The sequence below is a fragment of the Desmodus rotundus genome, chromosome X (assembly GCF_022682495.2).
Source record: "Desmodus rotundus isolate HL8 chromosome X, HLdesRot8A.1, whole genome shotgun sequence".
NCBI lineage: Eukaryota > Metazoa > Chordata > Mammalia > Chiroptera > Phyllostomidae > Desmodus > Desmodus rotundus.
Genome location: NC_071400.1, coordinates 61,467,344 through 61,486,745, shown reverse-complemented (window position 1 = coordinate 61,486,745; position 19,402 = coordinate 61,467,344). Strand labels below are relative to the sequence as shown.

At 40.2% G+C, this 19,402-nt stretch overlaps 1 protein-coding gene across 4 annotated transcripts in view; it reads right to left on the bottom strand.

Moving 5' to 3' along the window:
* The window catches only part of BRCC3 (BRCA1/BRCA2-containing complex subunit 3), a 59,462-nt gene that overhangs the window by 4,121 nt on the left and 35,939 nt on the right, over window positions 1-19,402 (bottom strand). For all 4 annotated transcript variants that reach the window (XM_053917120.2, XM_024564344.4, XM_024564345.4 and 1 more), the window contains 4 exons: window positions 17,705-17,793; window positions 15,876-15,931; window positions 2,659-2,790; window positions 2,072-2,115 (listed from right to left, as the gene is read on the bottom strand). In XM_053917120.2, coding sequence (XP_053773095.1) covers window positions 2,072-2,115; window positions 2,659-2,790; window positions 15,876-15,931; window positions 17,705-17,793 — 321 coding nt within the window. The remainder of the gene's footprint in view (window positions 1-2,071; window positions 2,116-2,658; window positions 2,791-15,875; window positions 15,932-17,704; window positions 17,794-19,402) is intronic.

Sequence of the window (19,402 nt, the reverse complement as noted above, 5' to 3'; positions counted from 1 at the left end):
ATTAATGTAACCTGGCAGCCAGGAAGAGTGGACTGGAATGAGTGTGCGTGAACAATGACAACTTCACTGTACTAGTCAGTGGGGGTGGTAGATGCCGTTCACTTAGCATGTATACTGTGTGGCCACTGCATTCAAAATGATTGAGCAACAAATCTGCATCGAATTTTGTGTTAAGCTTGAACATTCCTCCCTGGAAACTATTTGGATGATTAAGAAGGCTTTTGGGGATGATGCAATGAACGTAGTGTAAATAAAAGTGTGGCACAAACACTTTAAAGATGGGTGAGAATCTGTTGATTCTGGAAGGCCTGCAGCAAGCAGAACACCTGAGAATGTTGAACATGTACGGGCTGCAATCAACAAAGATGGACAACTGACAGTGCGCAAACCAGAAGCTGATCTGGAGGTTACAAAAACTACTGTGTCTGAGATTTTGACTCAGGATCATGGCATGACATGTATTGTGGCAAAATTCATTCTGTGGCTTTTGCTTCCAGAGCAGAAGGAATATTGTGCTGCAGTTGCTAATGACTTGATTCAAACCGCTACCAATGAACCAGATTTCCTCAAGAAGGTCATAACTGGAGGTGAATTGTGGGACTATGGCTATGATCCAGAAACGAAGGCTCAGTCATCCCAATGGAAGTCGCCTGGTTTCCGTGCTCAAAGAAGGCGTGGCAAAGTCGCAGCAAGATCAAGACCATGTTAACTGTATTTTTTGACTGGGAAGGTGTTGTCCCTCACAAGTATGCTGCTCCAGGCCAAACAATAAGAAATACTACCTCAGTGTTCTTCACCAGTTGAGGGATGCAATACGATGAAAATGGCTGCAGCTATGGGCAACTGGTGATTGGCAGCTTCATTACAACAACATGCCTGCTCATGCATCATGTCTTGTTCAGTTTTTTGGGAAAACATCAAATCACCCAGGTGATTCAGTCCCCCTACAGCCCAGATTTTGCACCCTGCAACTCCTGGCTTTTCCCAAAACTAAAATCACCTTTGAAAGGGAAATGATTTCAGACCATCAGTGAGATTCAAGAAAAATACAATGGGGCAGCTGATGACGATTCCAGCAAAGGATTTTGCAGAGTATTTTGAACAGTGGAAGAGATGCTGGGAGAACTGTGTTAGGTCTCAGGGTGCTTACTTTGAAGGGGACTGAGGCATCATTGTCCTATGTATAATGTTTCTTGTATCTTCTCCCATAAATGTTTCTACATTTCACAGTAAGTGGCTGGATACTTTCTGGACAGGGTTTGGTATATTACCAACTTTTAATTATTTGTCAGGTTTTATCTCTAGACAGATATTATGGGACAAATATACTGAGCCATCTCTCTCTTCTTTCCCCTGCAAAGTAATTATCTGTAACACTCGAAAGCCTCCCTTTCTTCACTGGTGACTTTGTCAGCCACTGGGGAAGATTGCACAGAATGGCCTGAGAGTCAGGGTTAGAGAGGAAGTGTGGGTGTATAGCTGTATATGTTGCAGAAAAGTAATTTTGTGTATTGTATTGAGTTTGCTGTTCCTTGGGCTTGCATAGATATTCCTTCTATATTTATTGGCATGAAAGAATTTCCTCCCTCATGCCCTCTCTTTCATCTGTCTGTCTGTCTATCCATCTCTTTCAACTCCCACCACCATAGGATGGTAGTGCTGTGCTAGAACCAACTTAGACTACCTCACGAAAGCCAACTGTTGAAATTTCAGAAAGTCCGTGATCTGACTGAGGCCATGTTAGTGCTTTGAAATGAGCCATGGAGGGGTATTATACCATGGAAACAGGCAAAAACACCAAATCAGGGCCCTCCCTGCTCCCTGAGAACTGGTTATTAAACATGTACCAGCACACCGCTGAGGAAGTCTATCATAAAACTTGTTCCTGTCTTTCCTCCAGTCCAGGGCATTCAATAGTAAAACTGGGAGCAGAACTAATGAATGGCAAAGCTTTTGAGAAGTGAAACTTGGGGATAACTTGTACTCAACACTTCAGTCACTGAAACAAAATTTACTCCCGTCAGCTGAGTATTTCAGAGATAACTGTTTATACTCGAGAAAAAAATCTTACCTGAGCCATTATGGATCTTGGTTACCGAGTCCAGATGTGTAAGACTAAAGGGATAAAATAGTTGAGGTTAGTAACAAAGCAGCAGTGAAGGGTCATGGACTATATAACAAAATGATAAACTGCACCAGACCTCTGCCAATCTGGATTAGATGAATATGTGTAACCGAAATTCCCATTATTGTTAAATTTTTCATGATTTTTGAGACGTGACTCTATTCAGAACTTTGATATAATTCAAAGAGATAATTTTGAAATTACTGTCTCACTGAAGCCTTCACATAATATTGGGCAAGACCCAGTGCTTGGCATCAGGGCTACTAAGATGTTGTAATTTATTACTTTTTTACATCCAAAAAAGTGTCTTCACCCTTGGAGGATCCAAAGTGCAGCAGGAGACACACAAATGTTAACAAAATTGTTTTCATACAGCGTGAGAAGCGTTGTGTTTGAAGACCGCTATAAAGCATTCTCACAGAGAGGGAAAAGGAAAGTGTGCTCAAGAGTTGAGCTGCTAAGATGAAAGGACAGAAGAGGATAACTGAGACTGGGATCTAGAAGCGGAGAAGAGGAGCCAGGGAAGTTTCTACCTGTGAATCCTTCTGTATGCATCCTGCTCCTCCTGGCACAGGATCTTGGGCAGCTCAACTGCTGATTCAAGGCACACTTTCCCAATGGTTACATGAGGTACAATATGGATTGGGATTTCAATTCTCTCATACCTGAAAGACAATCAATTCAAGTCAGTTTTTTGGGTTTTTTTTTTTTTGTTTCCAACTTTCTTGAGGTATAATTGGCAGATAGGAATCACATATATTTAAGGTTTACAAATTGATATTTTGACACACATTGTGAAATGATCACCTCACTCAAGCTAATTAACATACTCATCAACTCACATAATTACTATGTTTGTGGTGAGAACACTTAAGATTTACTTTCTTAGCAAAATGCAAGTTATAATACAGTATCATTATCTTTAGTCACCATGTTGTACATTAGATCTCCAGAAATCGTCCTGAAACTTTGCATCCTCTGACCAACACTTCCTCGGTTTCTCCTCCACCAACCCACCCCGGCAATCACCATTCTACTACTTGCTTCTGTGAGTTTGACTATTTTAGATTCCACATATTAGTGAGATCATATGGTATTTGCCTTTCTGTGTCTGGCTCATCTCACTTAGTATAATGTTCTCCAGGTTCATCTATGTTGATGAAAATGGTGTGTGTATATATATACTCATACATACACACATATCACGTTTTCTTTATCCGTTTGTCCACTGACAGACATTTAGGTTGTTTTAGTAGCTTAACTATTGTGAATAATGCTGCAATGAGCATAGAGTACAGATATCACTTTGAGATCCGTATTTAATTTCCTTTGGATATGTACCAAGAAGTGGCTCAGTTTTTAATGCTGAGTTGTCATAATCAGAAGTTATTTGTAGTTTTAATAGAAATCTGGGGATACGGCATGCTTCAAAGGTTAAACATTCCTATAATTCATTTAGTAGCTCAACTTCAAAGTGGATAGAGTTCAAACGGAGTCCATCTGGGGAGGAAATTGGAAGTACATTTGCAGAGCCAGTATACTCTAATCTCACAGAAAATCTGAGGCCACTTCTACAAACTTAACAGAAGCTTTGGGCCCTCAAGGTCCTTATGGTTTGTTCCCAAGACCAGGGTAATAGCGAGTTAATACTGTTTGCAGTCAGGAAGTTGTCAGTGAGATTGAACACTGATCACAAAGCCTGAGGACGAGGAACTGCAGCCTCTGATGACTCCATTAGATTCAGTATGTAGGTGGGGTTACTCATCTAAATGTTTACTTGTGCTAACTTAGTGTTCACCAGTGGCACTTACTTCCCATTCTCTTTCCTGGGGGGGAAAAGGTAAGAAATTCGTAATTACTTGCATTTTCATGCTACGTGGGAGAATCAGCTTTGCTTACTACTAAGGCCAACCAATCCACCTCCATCTACTTCTCGCCCCAAATACACCTAAACTCAACCTGCTAGTGGGTTCACTGTAGCATCCAGGTTGAGGGCTTCTGGCACTGTGAGACCCCATTGGCACACTGTCATACAGCAGCACAAAATCTAGCTCTCCTCTCTTTCTTTCCCACCCAGCAGAATGTGTCTGGGCCCCATACCACAATCCAGATGGAACACAAATGATGGAGGACTACAAACACCCTCCCTACATCTAAGCAGTCAAGGAGGAACTCATGAAGGAGTATGCCATAGCTGCTTGTGGTTTGCAGAAGGTTCTTTAAAGTAATACACTGTGACTATTATTACTGATTTTCCAGAAACCCTGAAGAAGTCAATCTGCTACTGCTGTTAGTCTGCTTAGCAGTGTTTCCCACTGAGTTTGTCAGAACCAATGAGCAGTAATGGTTCCAGTGGCCCACTGAGACTGAATATACATCTTCATAAACTCCTAGTGGAAAGAGCTAGAACTTCTATCAGTTTATTCAAAACTACCATCTCAGGACCTTTAGAGATCCAAAGCTTAGTAGGGATTGTCCTTCTGCTAATGAACTAGATGGTTAAGACCAATCACCCTGTTGAGAGCAACTACAACAGCTGGGCAAAACAAAATAGCATCTCTTTGAAGTTACTAGGTAACTACCAAAGCAGTTAGTAATTGTGGGGTCAAGATCTGGGAAAGGAGGAAAATCCAGAGATGAGCCTGACATTCAATGACAGTATTCCTAGAAAAGCATTTTCTGGTTTCAGAGGAGGAAGCTTACTGGCTGGGAAGTTGAAGAGAATTTCCCAAAAGGGCTTACAGGTGTTAGGTGACAAAATAGGCATTCAGGGCTTGTCAGATGGGAGAGGCCCTGGTAAGTTGTTTCCAGGCTTTGGATTGGGACCTTAACAGAATATGTACTAAGAGTAAAATTAGGGTGGCCCAACTTTGAATCATCCCAATTCCTAAATGGATTAATATGAGCTGATAATTCTGCTACCAGTTATGATGTAGCTCACCAAAGACCATTATACCCTCCAAAATAACAAGAAAACAACAGATAAAAAAATATGTAGATTTAAGAAAAGATCCCAGAGAACTGTGGATACAAAGATAAATCTAAATGAACTACATTCCTGAGAAAAACAATGAGACGGTTAGAGACCAGTGGCTGCTCTCCTCCCTGTGGGTGTCTGTGTTGTCTGGGGACACAGGGTGCGGCTTGTCACACACAGATGAATGATGCTGGGCTAAGAGGAATGTAATGGGGCTTGTAACAATCATGGGGTAGTGTGAGAAACTGAAATACGTAGAAGCCTAAAAAACAGTCAGTTCTCTCCTCCTGCTGATTTTACCCCACAGGCAGGACTTGCTAAAAATACAGACACAGAGGAAGCTGTGACCTGAGCTAGAACACAGAAAGATACTTGTAATTTCGTGTTGGTTACACTTAAAGTTGCTGCTAAAAGGTGGGAACTGGAATACACATGGGACAGGTCTCACCCTGTGCTAAAATCCCGGCAAAAGGAAAGTAAAACAGAAAATAACAAAAGTAGCAACACAGCTCTAACACAGTTAACTTTTGGTTGGATGGAAGTGATGAGTCTCCCATTCTAGTTGTTTGATAGGGGAATGGGCGTGCCATCTCTGGGGAATAATAACATTTAGTCTAATCTCCAGATTTTAATCATTCTGCCATAAAAGGCTTAAGAAGAGAAAAGAGGAAATATGAAAATATGACAAATGATCAGAGAAAAAAATCAATAGAGGAAGATGCACAGATGACATGGATATCGGAATTACTAGACAAGGAATTTAAAAATAACTAATGATATGTGTTAAGAAATTAGAAGGGAAGATGGACAAAAATGGATGAAAAAAATGAAGAATTCCAACACAGAAATACAAGCTCCAAAAAGGAATCAAATGGGGTGAATATGAGCAAGATGGTGAACTAATGGGCTTCAGGCCCTCACACTGACACAGAATCACTGAGTTAACAATGACATATGGAACAGAATATCTTCAAGAGAACTCCAGAGATCAGTTAAGAAGTTACAGCACCCAGACCAGTATAAAACCAAGAAGAGATCCCAGTGAAGGGTACAAAAATTATGGTACCTTGCGTGCCTCTTCATGCCCACCCCTCTAGCTGATGTAGCATGGTAGAACTGGGAAGAAACCTCCCATACTGTGGATCCTCTCTCAGGATGGAAACAAAAGAGTAGACCTTGCATCTAACATTCTTGCTTGTCTGGGGGCTACCCAAGGGAATGGTTTCTTAGTGGCCTTGCTTGGAAGTCACTGAAAAGAAACACAACCACTGCTGCATGTTAAAGCTGTAGTTTCACAGACATAGGCCAAGCAGAGCAAGAGATTACAGGCTTCTGAGAAGCAGGGACAAAATCCTCAGGGAATTTTATTTTGGCTTCCTTAGGGAATTTGAGGCAACTAAAAGCACATGCACAAGCACAGAGAAGATACATCCTTAAAATGCTCTGAGAGGTCCTAGAATCTCTAGCTAGACTGATCACTGAAGGTCTTCCCCTGCATAAAGCCAGTCCATAAAGAGACATGGTTGTTTTTCAAATGCCCAAGCCTCAACAACAAAACATCACAAAGCGTATGAAGAAAACAAGGAAACAGGTCCCAATCAAAGGAACAAAATAAAACTCTAGAAACTGACCCTAAAGAAATGTAAATCTATGAGCAGCCAGAAAAGGAATTAAAAATAACCATCATAAAGATGCTCAATGAGTAAAAAGAGAAGACAGACAACTGAATAAAATTATGAAAACAATGCATGAACAAAATAACAATATCAAAAACCAGAAACTATTAAAAAGAACCAAACAGAAATTCTAGTGAGGAAAAATACAATAAATCAACAGAAAAATTCATTAGAAGGATTCAACAACAGATTTAATAAGGCAGAAGAAAGAATTAGTCTTGAAGACTCTGGTCAAGATGGTGGCGTGAGAAGACATGGTTTGCCTCTTCACACAACCGTATCAAAATCCCAACTAAAATATAGAACAACCATCACTCAGAACCATCAGAAATCGAGTTGAATGGAAGTCTGACAACTACGGAATTAAAGAAACCACATCCATCCAGACTGGTAGGAGGGGCGCAGACATGGAACAGGCTGGTCTCTCACCCACGTGTGGTGGATAAAAATTCGGGAGGGATATCTCAGGAGCGAGGAGACCCAGGCCCCTCAGCCCAGAGTTCCAGTGCCAGGAAGGTAAGTCCTCACAGCTTCTGGCTACAAAAACCAGGGTGGATTCAGTCAGTGGAAGACACTGCTGGATAACCAAGCAGTTCCTCTTAAAAAACCCACACACAGACTGACCTACTCAGACTCACTCCCTCTGAGTTCCAGGACCAGCACACCAGCTTGAAAGGCACCAGTGGCATACAGGGAGAAACCAAAGTGTCTGGCATCCAGGAGAGCAGAGGCCATTGTCCCTTTTCTAAACCCTCTCTCCACAGAGCCAGCAACCTGGTACCTCATCTGAGACTCCCATCAACCTGGCTAACAGCATTTGACGTGCCTTGGAGATCCCCAGAGACTCTGTCCCAATGGGACCGCTCAAGCTGCTTTTCCACATGAAGGCTGGTCCTGGCTCATACTTCATAACTTCCTAAATCCTCTCAAACAAGGAACACCTGGCCTCAGTGAGCTCCAGGCCCGGCAACAGCAGCAGCCAGCCTAGATTCACACCTTGGCTTCACCTGGGAATCTGCAAGCCAACCACCAGTAGGAGCCACCTCAGATTGCTTTATAGCTCAGGCAGGATGGCCGCAAGCAAAACACAGGTGGAGACTGACCTTGACCTGCACCACCTGGGAAATCCCAGGGTCAGCGCACACAGACAACAGCTACAGTCCAAGTTAGAGCACCATCACCTTGCCCCTGCACAACTGATCCTCCACAGAGGGTGGAGGTTGGTGGGAAGTAGTCATAGCCAATCCTTGCAGCTCACTGGCCTGGGTAAATTCCTCCCATTGATCTGCCAATAGCAATCAAGGCTCAATAACAAGAGGAGTTTGTACTAGCCCACACAAAGGGTGCACCGTGAGTACCCAGCTTGGGTGATAGGGGAGGCTGTACCACTGGACTCTATAGGGCACCTACTACATTAGGCCATTCTACCAAGACAAGGAGTCCAAGAAGTTCTACCTCATACATAAAACAAACACAGGGAGGTCGCTAAAATGAGGAGACAAAGAAACATGGCCCAAATGAAAGAACAGATCAAAACTGCAGAAAAGGGGCTAAACGGAGACAAGCAATCTATCAGATGCAGAGTTCAAAACACTGGTTATAAGGATGCTGAAGGAACTTAGTGAGCACCTCATCAGCATAAAAAAGCCCCAGTCAGAAACGAAGAGTATACTAATTGAAATAAAGAACAATTTATAGGGAAACAACATTTGAATCAATGAAGCCAACAATCAAATCAATGATTTGGAACATAAGGAAGCAAAGAGCAACCTATCAGAGCAACAAAAAGAAAAAATGAATCCAAAAATATGAGGATAGTATAAGCAGCCTCTGGGACAACTTCAAGAGGTTCAACATTCACGTCATAGTGTGCCAGAAGAAGAAGAGAAAGAGGAAGAAATTAGAAATCTATTTGAAAAAATAATGAAAGAAAACTTCCCTAATTTGGTGAAGGAAATAGACGGGAGAGTCCAGGAAGCACAGAGAGTCCCAAACGATTGGATGCAAAGAGGTCCACTCCAAGACACATCATAATTAAAATGCCAAAGTTTAAAGATAAAGAGAGAATCTTAAAAGCAGCAAGACAAAATAAGTTAGTTACCTAACGGGTAGTTCCCATAAGACTGTCAGGTGATTTCTGAAAAGAAAGTTTTCGGGCTACAAGGGATTGGCAAGAAATATTCAAAGTCATGAAAAGCAGGGACCCACAGCCACGACTGCTCTACCCAGCAAAGCTGTCACTTAGAATCAAAGGGCAGATAAAGAGCTTCGCAGACAAGAAAAAGTAAAGCAGTTCATCACCACCAAACCATTAGTATATGAAATGTTAAAGGGACTTAATTAAGAAAAACAAGATGATCGGCTTTCAAAACACACACACACACACACACACACAGAAAAATAAGATGATCAAAACTATGAAAATAAAATGGCAAACAATACAAATCTATGAACAATTGAATCTAAAAACGAACTAAGCAAACAAGAACAGAGAACCACGGATAGACAATATTTTGATGACTGCCCGATGGGAGAGAGGTGTGGAGGAATAGGTAAAGCAGTGAAGGGATTAAGAAGTACAAATAGGTAGTTACAGAATAGCCATGGGGATATAAAGTACAGTATAGGAAATGGAGCAGCCAAAGAACTTATACGCATGACCCATGGACAGGTACAAGGGTGGGGGGACTCCCTGAGGGAGTGGGAGGTACCAGGTGGAGGATGGCAAAGGGGAAAAATTGGGACAACTGTAATAGCATAATCAATAAAATATAACTTAAAATAGATAGGCCCCAACTAAATTCTGTCTATAAGAAACTCATTTTATATGTACAATTAGGCTGAAAGTGAAAATATGGAAAAAGATATTCTATGTAAATAATAACCAAAAGAAAGCAGGGCTATCTTTACTAGAGCAAACAAAATGCACTATAAGTCAAAAACTGTTAAAAGGGACAAAGACTATACCAGAATAAACTGTAAGACACGATACCATAAAAATCCTAGAGGAAATCACAGGCAGTAAAATTTCAGATCTCTCACACAGCAACATTTTTGGTGATATATCTCCTAGGGCAAGGGAAACAAAGGAAAAAATGGGGCTACCTCAAATTAAAACGCTCCTGTACAGCTAAAGAAACCGTCATAAAAATGAAAAGGGAACCCACTACATGGTAGAACATATTTCCCAATGATATATAGGACAAGGGTTTGATCTCCAAAGTTTATAAAGTACTTAGATGACTCAACACGAGGAAGACAACCAATCCAATCAAAAAAGTGGTCAAAGGACCTGAATAGACACTTCTCCAAGGAGGACACACAGAGGGCCCAGGGACATATGAAAAAATGCTCAACATCACTAACAATCACAGAGATGCATATTAAATCCACATTAAGATATCACCTCACACCTGCCAAAATGGCCATCATTAATCAACAAACAAGCGCTGGCGAGGATGTGAAGAAAAGGGAACCCTAGTACATACTGTGGAAAACAATATGCAATTTCCTCAAAAAATTAAAAATGGAACTGGCTTCTGACATAGCGATTCCGCTGCTGGGAATATATCCTAAGAATCCCGAAACACCAATTCAAAAGAATATATGTTCATAGCAGTGCTGTTTACAAATAGCCAAGATCTGGAAACAGCGTAAGTGGCCATCAGTAGATGAGTGGATTAAAAAACCGATACATTTACACAATGGAATACTACTCAACAGTAAAAAAGAAGGAATTCTTACCCTTTGTGACAAAATAGCATCTCTTTGAAGAGCTGCTAAATAGAGCTATTTGAGCTCTATTTGAAGAGATGCAATAGCATGGATGGAATTGGAAACTATTATGCTAAGTGAAATAAGCCAGTTGGTGAAAGATAAACATGGTATGACCTCACTTATAAGTGGAATCCAATTAACAAAATTAACTAACCAGAAAAATAGGACCAGAGGCATGGAAACATGGAACACACTGACAGCTGTAAGAGGGGAGGGTTTGGGCGGGGACTGGATCAAAGAATGTGAAGGGATTAGTCAAAGAACATATATGAATGATGCGTGGACATGCACAATGGTGAGGACTGACTTGGGTATGGGGGACAGGCTTGGTGGAAGGAGGCAAAGTGGGAAAAATTGGGACAACAGTGGACTTCCCGCCAAGATGGAGATGTAGATAGATACACTGTGCTTCCTCAACAACCAAAAGAAGGACAACAACAAATTTTAAAACAAAAAAACAACCAGAACTGCCAGAAAATCAAACTGTATTGGAATTCCAAAAACCAAGGAGTTAAGGAAGAAACATTCACCCAGACCAGTAGAAGGGCAGAGACGGGCAGCTGGGGTGGAGAGGACTCGCAGCAAGGTGGTGGGTGGAAGACCGGGGTGGGCGCAGTGGCGGCTGGTGGACCAGGTGAGGTGGCGGCTAGATGAGCGGGCAGTTCTATATTTCCATGCGAATAAATCAGGAGGAACAACTGGGAAGCGAAACAGACCACACAACCCAGGGTTCCAGCGCAGGGAAATAAAGCTTCAAAGACTCTGACTGAAAAAACCTGTGGGGCTTAACTGGGGCTTAAGGCAACAGGAGAAACTCCGAGCCTCACAGGAGAGTTCGTGGGAGAGACCCACAGGGTACTAGAATGTACACAAACCACCCACCCGGGAATCAGCAACAGAAGGGCCCAATTTGCTTCTGGGTAGCGGGGGAAGTGACTGAAAGCCAGCCAAGAGCCAAGCAAGCGGCACTGTTCCCTCTCTGACCCCTCCCCCACATACAGCACCACAACGCAGTGACGTGGGTTGCCCCACCCTGGGGAATACCAAAGACTCCGCTCCTTACTACAAAAGGGTGGGCTGAGACAAAAAAAAAAAAAAATATATATATATATATAGCACTAATGAAAGAACGGATCAAAGCTCCAGAAAAAATACAACTAAGCAATAAAGAGACAGACAACCTATCAGATGCAGTTCAAAACACTGGTAATCAGGATGCTCACAGAATTGGTTGAGTATGGTCCCAAAATAGAGGAAAAAGTGAAGGCTATGAAAAGTGAAATAAAGGAAAATGTATAGGGAACCAACAGTTACGGAAAGGAAATCCAGACTCAAATCAACGGTTTGAAGCAGAAGGAAGAAATAAACATTCAACCAGAACAGAATGAAGAAACAAGAGTTCAAAAATATGAGGAGAGTCTTAGGAACCTATGGGACAACTTCAACCATTCCAACATCCAAATCATAGGGGTGCCAGAAGGAGAAGAGGAAGAGCGAGAAATTGAAAACTTATTTGATCAAATAATGAAGGAGAACTTCCCCAATCTGGCAAAGGAAATAGACTTTCAGGAAGTCCAGGAAGTCCAGAGAGTCCCAAACAAGTTGGACCCAAGGAGGAACACACCAAGGAACACACCCAAGGAGGAACACACCAGATCATAATTACATTAGCCAAGATTAAAGAGAAGGAGAGAATCTTAAAAGCAGCAAGAGAAAAGGAGACAATTACCTAGAAAGGAGTGCCCATAAGACTGTCAGCTGATTTCTCAAAAGAAACCTTATAAGCAAGAAGGGGCTGAAAAGTAGTATTCCAAGTCATGAAAGGCAAGGAAGTACATCCAAGATGACTCTATGCAGCAAAGCTATCGTTTAGAATGGAAGGGCAGATAAAGTGCTTCCCAGATAAGGTCAAGTTAAAGGAGTTCATCATCACCCAGCCCTTATGATATGAAATGTTAAAGGGATTTATCTAAGAAAAAGAAGATAAAAAATATGAACAGTAAAAATGACAGCAAACTCACAGTTATTAACAACCACACCTAAAACAAAAACAAACTAAGCAAACAACTAAAACAGGAAGATAATCACAGAAATGGAGATCACTTGGAGGGTTATCAGCAGGGGGAGTGGGTGGGGAGAGAGGAGGAAAAGGTACAGAGAATAAGTAGCATAAATGGTAGGTAGAAGATAGACAGGGGGAGGGTAAGAATAGTGTAGGAAATGTAGAAGCCAAAGAACTTATATGTATGACCCATGGACATGAACTATAGGGGGGGAATGCAGGTGGGAGGGGTGTGCAGGTTGGAGGGGAATAAAGGGGGTAAAATAAAAAATAAAAATTAAAAAAGGGGGTAAAATGGGACAACTGTAATAGCATAATCAATAAAATATATTTTTAAAAAAGCATAGAGAAAAGGATATGACACATCTGTCCTAAGTTAGTGGAGAAGGAGAGAAAGTCATGAGAGAGGAAGCTGTTAATGTATCACTTTATGTTGGGGCTTCAAGTCCATGCGAGATAAGTATATTGGGCCCTGGCTGGTGTGGCTCAGTGGATTGGGTGCCGGCTTGCGAACCAAAGGGTTGTCAGTTTGATTCTCAGTCAGGGCACACGCCTGGGTTGCAGGCCAGGTCTCCAGTTGGGGCCATGTAACTACACATTGATGTTTCTCTCCCTCTCTTCCCCTCACTCTAAAAATCAATAAATAAAATCTTTAAAAAAAAAGAAGTATATTGGCTAAGTGAAGGTGAGCACTGACCATGAATAGAAGGACTACTGCCCTGACTCCTAAAACCAGCACAATGCCAGGACGTCTTCTTTCTCTACCGCATAGGATTGTTCACGTCACCTGCCCAACACTGCAGATGCCAGCTTATGGAGACAAACATCGGGAGAAAGGGAAGCAACTGAAGGACTGGGAAATTATCCCCTGGAGTGATTTAAACTTGGAGAATCTTTAAATTATGGGATTGGATTGAATTATAAATAATATTTCTTCTTCCCAGGTAGTGGGTAGGTTATGGATTGTTTTATCTGGGGATACAAGCAAATAACAATAGTAGAGAATTTCCCAGACCTGAAGGACACGTGCTGTTTGATTAAAAGCATCTACCAATTTGAATCATAGAACAACCACAATCCAGCTATATCATAGAAAATTTCACAACCTCAAGAATAGAGAAGTTCCTAAAAGCTAACAGAAAGAAAAAAAAAGTCCCCTACAAAAGAACAAGATTTGGACTGGTTAAAAGACTTCATCAACAACACTGGATGTTTAAAAACAATGAAACGATGCCTTTAAAGTTCTGAGAGGGAAAATGTTGATATAGAATTCTTTCTCCATTAAGATTATTAATAAATAATAAAAAATTTTCTCAGACAAGCATGGACTGAGAAGGTTTAGTTCAAATGTGCACATTTCTTAGGAAGCTACCAGAAATCTTTAACAGCAAAATGACAGAGTGAATCAAGAAAGGTCATGAAATCCAGGCAGCAACAGATCCAGCCCAGGAGGATAGTGAAGGAAAGTGCCAGGACGTCAGCTGAGACCAGGTTAGGGTGGAAAGAAGGAGGGTTTCGGGGAGCAATCCTAGGAAAAGTAGGGAATCCAAAGAATTTTATATTACTCCTAAGGAATTTGGAGCTCAGTAAGGTGATGAAGGCACAAAAATAAGGGGGGAAAAGCCATTCCAAAACCTTATGAAAAAGTAAGATATACAAGAAAGAAAATATCACTTTATACTGCTTGATTGTACATGGAATAATATTTACATAATCATAATATAAATGCTTTATTTTCTACTCTTAGAATCAACTAGTAGACAAAGCACAGAAAACACAATTATTTTTACAACACAGAACAAAAATATTTGCAACTGTGAAAATACAAAGGTTTGTGGTAAAACTGCAAGTTTTAACAGTAGGGAGCCAAAAGATATTGTCTATTGTCTGTTGTTGATAAAATAAATAAAAAGGGTAAACTTCATTAAAGATTAGAAAAGTAACCAACAGAAAAGTGAAAAGTAGTAATAAAAGTGCCCCAAAGAAAATGAAGAAGGGGCAGTGCAAGTGAACTAAACCTTCATTTGTGAGAGCAAGATGATGTAATAATAAGAATAGATATTATCTGAAATTAGTAAATCAAGAAAGGGTATTGAAAGTGTATTTATTTAGAGATATCAAAATAAACATCAGAACTAAAAACAGAATTAGGAGAAAGAAGCAGTTCCTTTTGACTGAGACTACTTATTTGAAGCTTCCATACTATTTGATAGTTGTGTGCATGTGCATGCATTACTTTGATGAAAATTTTAGAAATTAAAGTTACTTGATGAAGCAACACTTTTGCATGGTTCAACATCCCAAAGCTATATAAAGGGTACAACGAAGTCTCCACACCCCCTGCTTCCTCATTCCCACTTCCTCTCTGCTATTGTGTTTCCTTTCATATATTCTATGTATCTATAAACAAGTATGCTGGTATATATTTCCCTCCATAGTCTTACATGAATAGTAGCATAATATATACAACATTCTTGTACCTCACCTTTTTTATTCAACAAACGTATCTTAGAGATATTTCTGTATTACTATCGAGCTTCCTTGCATTTTTTAATGACTACACATTAATCCATTATTCGGATGCATACTTTAATCACTCTGTGCTGACAGACATCTGTTTTTTCCAGTTCACTGCTATTTCGAGCAATGCTACAATGCTATTATAAAAAATTAACAATTATTATAAAAGAATTTAAGAGAGTCTTTGCTTCTGTTTCCCAATTAGATAATGAACTTGGCTTTCATCTTTGCATCCTCAGTGCCTACCATAATGCTTAGCATAGAGTATATACTAAGATTTTCTAATTTAGGTTGAATTGAATTTAAATGAGAAAAGTAACCTATGTGAACATTTGAATGTGATACTATAATTCTAAAATCAAGTTTATGGAACAGCAAAGACAGTGCATCTATACAAATCTATAATACTCCACATACTCAGTCTTTGTGTTATAACCCACCAGAAAAAAGGAAAAGTAGCACTGCATCTCAGTTCAGAATAATTGCAGGAAAGGAAATGCAGGACTGGGCTGTGATGATGTAATTGCAGTAAAAGCTGCTTATATGATCCCAGCTCTCTGGGTCCCCAATATCCAAGATGTTAAAAAAGATTCTAACTCCTTACAGAGATGTTAATGGGTATAAGTAGACTACAGAATTCTTAGTGTCTTACCAGTGAAATAAAATGAAACAAAAGAATCAAGTTCCGGGACTAGAGATTAACGCACTGATACATACATGCATCTCTGTCATACTTACTCTGAGCTCTTTTGGGCCTGAACGGATTGAAAGCAAGTGTAGAGTACCCGGCCAGTCTACAAAAAATAAATAAGAAAAAAAAAAAGAATGGTCACACAGTGAAGGATTAATTTTGAAAAATGTATAGCAACGTAGTAGATTCTAACCTAAACTCAAAGGCCACTCTGAAAGTGGAAGGTTAAAAGAGATTACAAACATGGAATATGCCATGAATCAGTTTCTGTAAGAACCGTGTAACTAACTCAACCTGAAATGGCCACAATCAAGTATCTGCTCACGTGACGGCAGAGAACTATTCACAAACATGAGGACCAAGAAACTAAGAACGAGAGTATTCAAACTGCTTTGTTGGAAGCTGACAAACTTATTCAACAAGTATTTATAATAAAAAAATAAATTTATGATTACAAAAACAAAAGCATTTCATACGAAGTATAAAGTTCAAAATACTGAACTTCAGTTTGTGGAAAAGTGATTTTGTGAAGAATATTCATTGTTAACATAGATTCTGAGAATATATCTAATGTACTAAAGATAGGACTCACTTGATATTTTTGGCAAAGTTCATACCTACAATGTTAAAAAGTAATTTTTTTGTTTGAACGGACACATACCAAACCTCGACATGAACATAAAATTCAAAAAGTACTCTAAATAGGGAAAGGCAAGACCAGCCATTGATCGAGTTAACTTCTCTGAGCTTCAGTTTGCTCATCCATAAAATAATGCATCATAATAATCCTCACAGGCTTGTTGTCAGGGTTAGAGCATACTTAGGTAAAACACCTAATGAATGTGTGCCATACAACAACAGGTGATAAATGGTAGCGCCTGTTACTATCATTAGCAATCAAAATATATGCAGAATCTGGCCACTTCTCATTGCCTCCATTCCTACCACCATGGTCAAACTTCCATCATCTCTTTCTAGATGACTGCAGTATCTTCCTAACTGCTTTCACGTATACCACGGACTCCATAACCTCCTCCCTCCCATGCTCCCAACCCTCCTGTCCAATCTACTACTAACACAGTAACCAAAAATATCCCATTAAAATACAAAATCACTCTCTAGCCCAGTGATTTTCAACCAGTGTGCTGCAAGAATTTTTAAAACATGCAATACCTGACTATTTAGTCAGGGGCACTGACCTCTTTCCCCTAGATTGTCAAACAAAAAAATGACAACAGCCAACACGACAATAGCTGTCCAGTGTGAATGAATCAAAATTATACCTATTTTTTTTGTCATATGGGCAGAAAAATATATTTTTAGTGTGCTGCAGAATTTAGTAATTCGTTTATGGGTGCCATGAGATGAAAAAGGTTGAAAATCATGGCTCTAGTGGCTTCTCAACTCAGAGTCAAAGTCAAGGCCTTACAAGATCTGGCCCTAGTTATCTTCCTCACCTCCATGTCACATGACCAAATGAGTTATGGTGCAAATCAGGACACTTCCAAGGAGTGAATTACCTGAACAGGAGACTGGGATAATGAGGTAAAACTGGGACTAACAGAGGCAAACTGGGACATATGGTCACGGTCTTCCTCACTCTGCTGCAGCCACACTGGCTTCCTTGATGTCCCCTGAACATGACACACTCACCTCAGAGTCTTTGCATTGGCTATTTCCTCTGCCTGGAACACTCTTCCCCCAAGAAATCCACAAGACTTGCTCCCTCATTTTCTTCAGGTCCTGACTCAATGACCTTTCTCACTGAAACCTTCCCTGGCCACCCTATTAAAATTGCAAAATGATTTTTCTCTGTGTGTGTATAAACACACACACACACGATATAGATGTGCACATGTGCGCACACACACAATACCTTTGTATTTTTATCTTCTATGAAACAGGAAAAAATAAGTCCTACAAAGCCTTGATCCATCATCTGGTACATGGCCTGTGTACGAACATCTGTAAATAAAAATAAAAATCTGCTGTCAAGAAACTGTGTGGTATGTAATCCTCCCAGGATTCAGATTCTGTAGGCAAAAAAAGAGGTATATTCAGGACAATATGATTGTCAAAGCATAAATATTCTACTAGGTTAGAGAAATACTATGGGAGGCCTGCAATTAAATAAGAAAACTTATTAATAACTGTAGACTGCCTAGCGCAACACTAGTCCTGCTATGAAATGTAGCATAGAAAAAGAAAAATGGAAAAATTCAATTAGCCCCCAAAACTCAATAATTTTTCTCAGGGGACTCAAAGAGAAAGGAAGGTATTGGAAGGAAACAAAAAGATTTCCTAGAATAAACTTTTTAATGGACAGCTTCTAGGGAAGTGAATACATTAGACTTGATACTAAAGAATGAAGTGTAGAACTACTACAGAGGAAATTCTTAAGAGGAAACCACTGTATAAAAGTGATTGCAATAGAATTAAATTCAACATTTCAAGGAGTAGAAACAAAATTCCACAATATGCTTATGCAATTTTTGCAAAGGAAATCATAAACAGGCACCAGATAACAACATTTGAAAGGATTAACTAAAAGATTAGGAAAGACTAAACAGAAGCAAAATATAAAGATCTGAAGCCTTCAGACCACTGTTAATATGAAGGATATAAAAGACCAGGTATTATAAGAAAACACTGCAGTGCATGGTTTGGTCCAGTGACTTACGCTCACTTTGTTTGACAATGTGTCCTTAAACATTCTTTTGCACTTACACCTTTTGATCTGGATTGGGACTTCTCCCTGGTGCCTTCCTAAGTAAAGAGCGAGACCAAACAGTACCTAGCAATGAATATGAAGGGAATACTGAAAACTGTTGCTGAAAATAAAAAGCATTGTATGAACAATCTCCGTAGTGCTATAGAACCTTGGTAAAAATCTTAATACCTCTAAGCCTATTTCTTCATAAGTTAAATAAGGATATAGACAATCCCTGCTCTCAAAGGGTTTTGTATTTTAAAAATTGCAAGGTTTTTTTAGCACAATGCCTAGCACATCAAAGGTACTTCGTAAGCATTCTTCCCATTCGACCTCATCCACAACCATCGTTGAAGAATTACTATCTGAGTCTAAAAAGGATGACTGTCCGTAACCTCCCAGCCAAATTGCTTTTGTCAAGATCACCAATGATCTATTCTTGGTCCTCAATGTACCAGATTGCCTCCCCCTTGAAACTGTCTTCACTTGGCCTCACACTCCTACTCTTCCCAACTATCCTAACTTCCTTGCTAATCTTTCCCAGTCTCTTTTGCTGGATCCTTCCCCTCTTCCCACTCCCGAAATATCGGCATACCAAAGACTAAGCCTTCAGTCCTTCTCTCTTCTCTAGTTCTACTCGCTCCCTGGAGGATTTCATCCAGTTCCATGGCTTCATACCTCATCTCTACACTAGCCACTCCCAACTCACACCCAATAAACTGTAGTCCCAGACTCCAGAATTGTATATCAATTATCTACCTGACAATTTGACTTAGTTGTGTGAATACAGTGATATGCAGAATAGCAGGTCCATGAACTATCTGTTACCTATTCACAAGGAGTCAAGACTTTGAGCTGTCATGC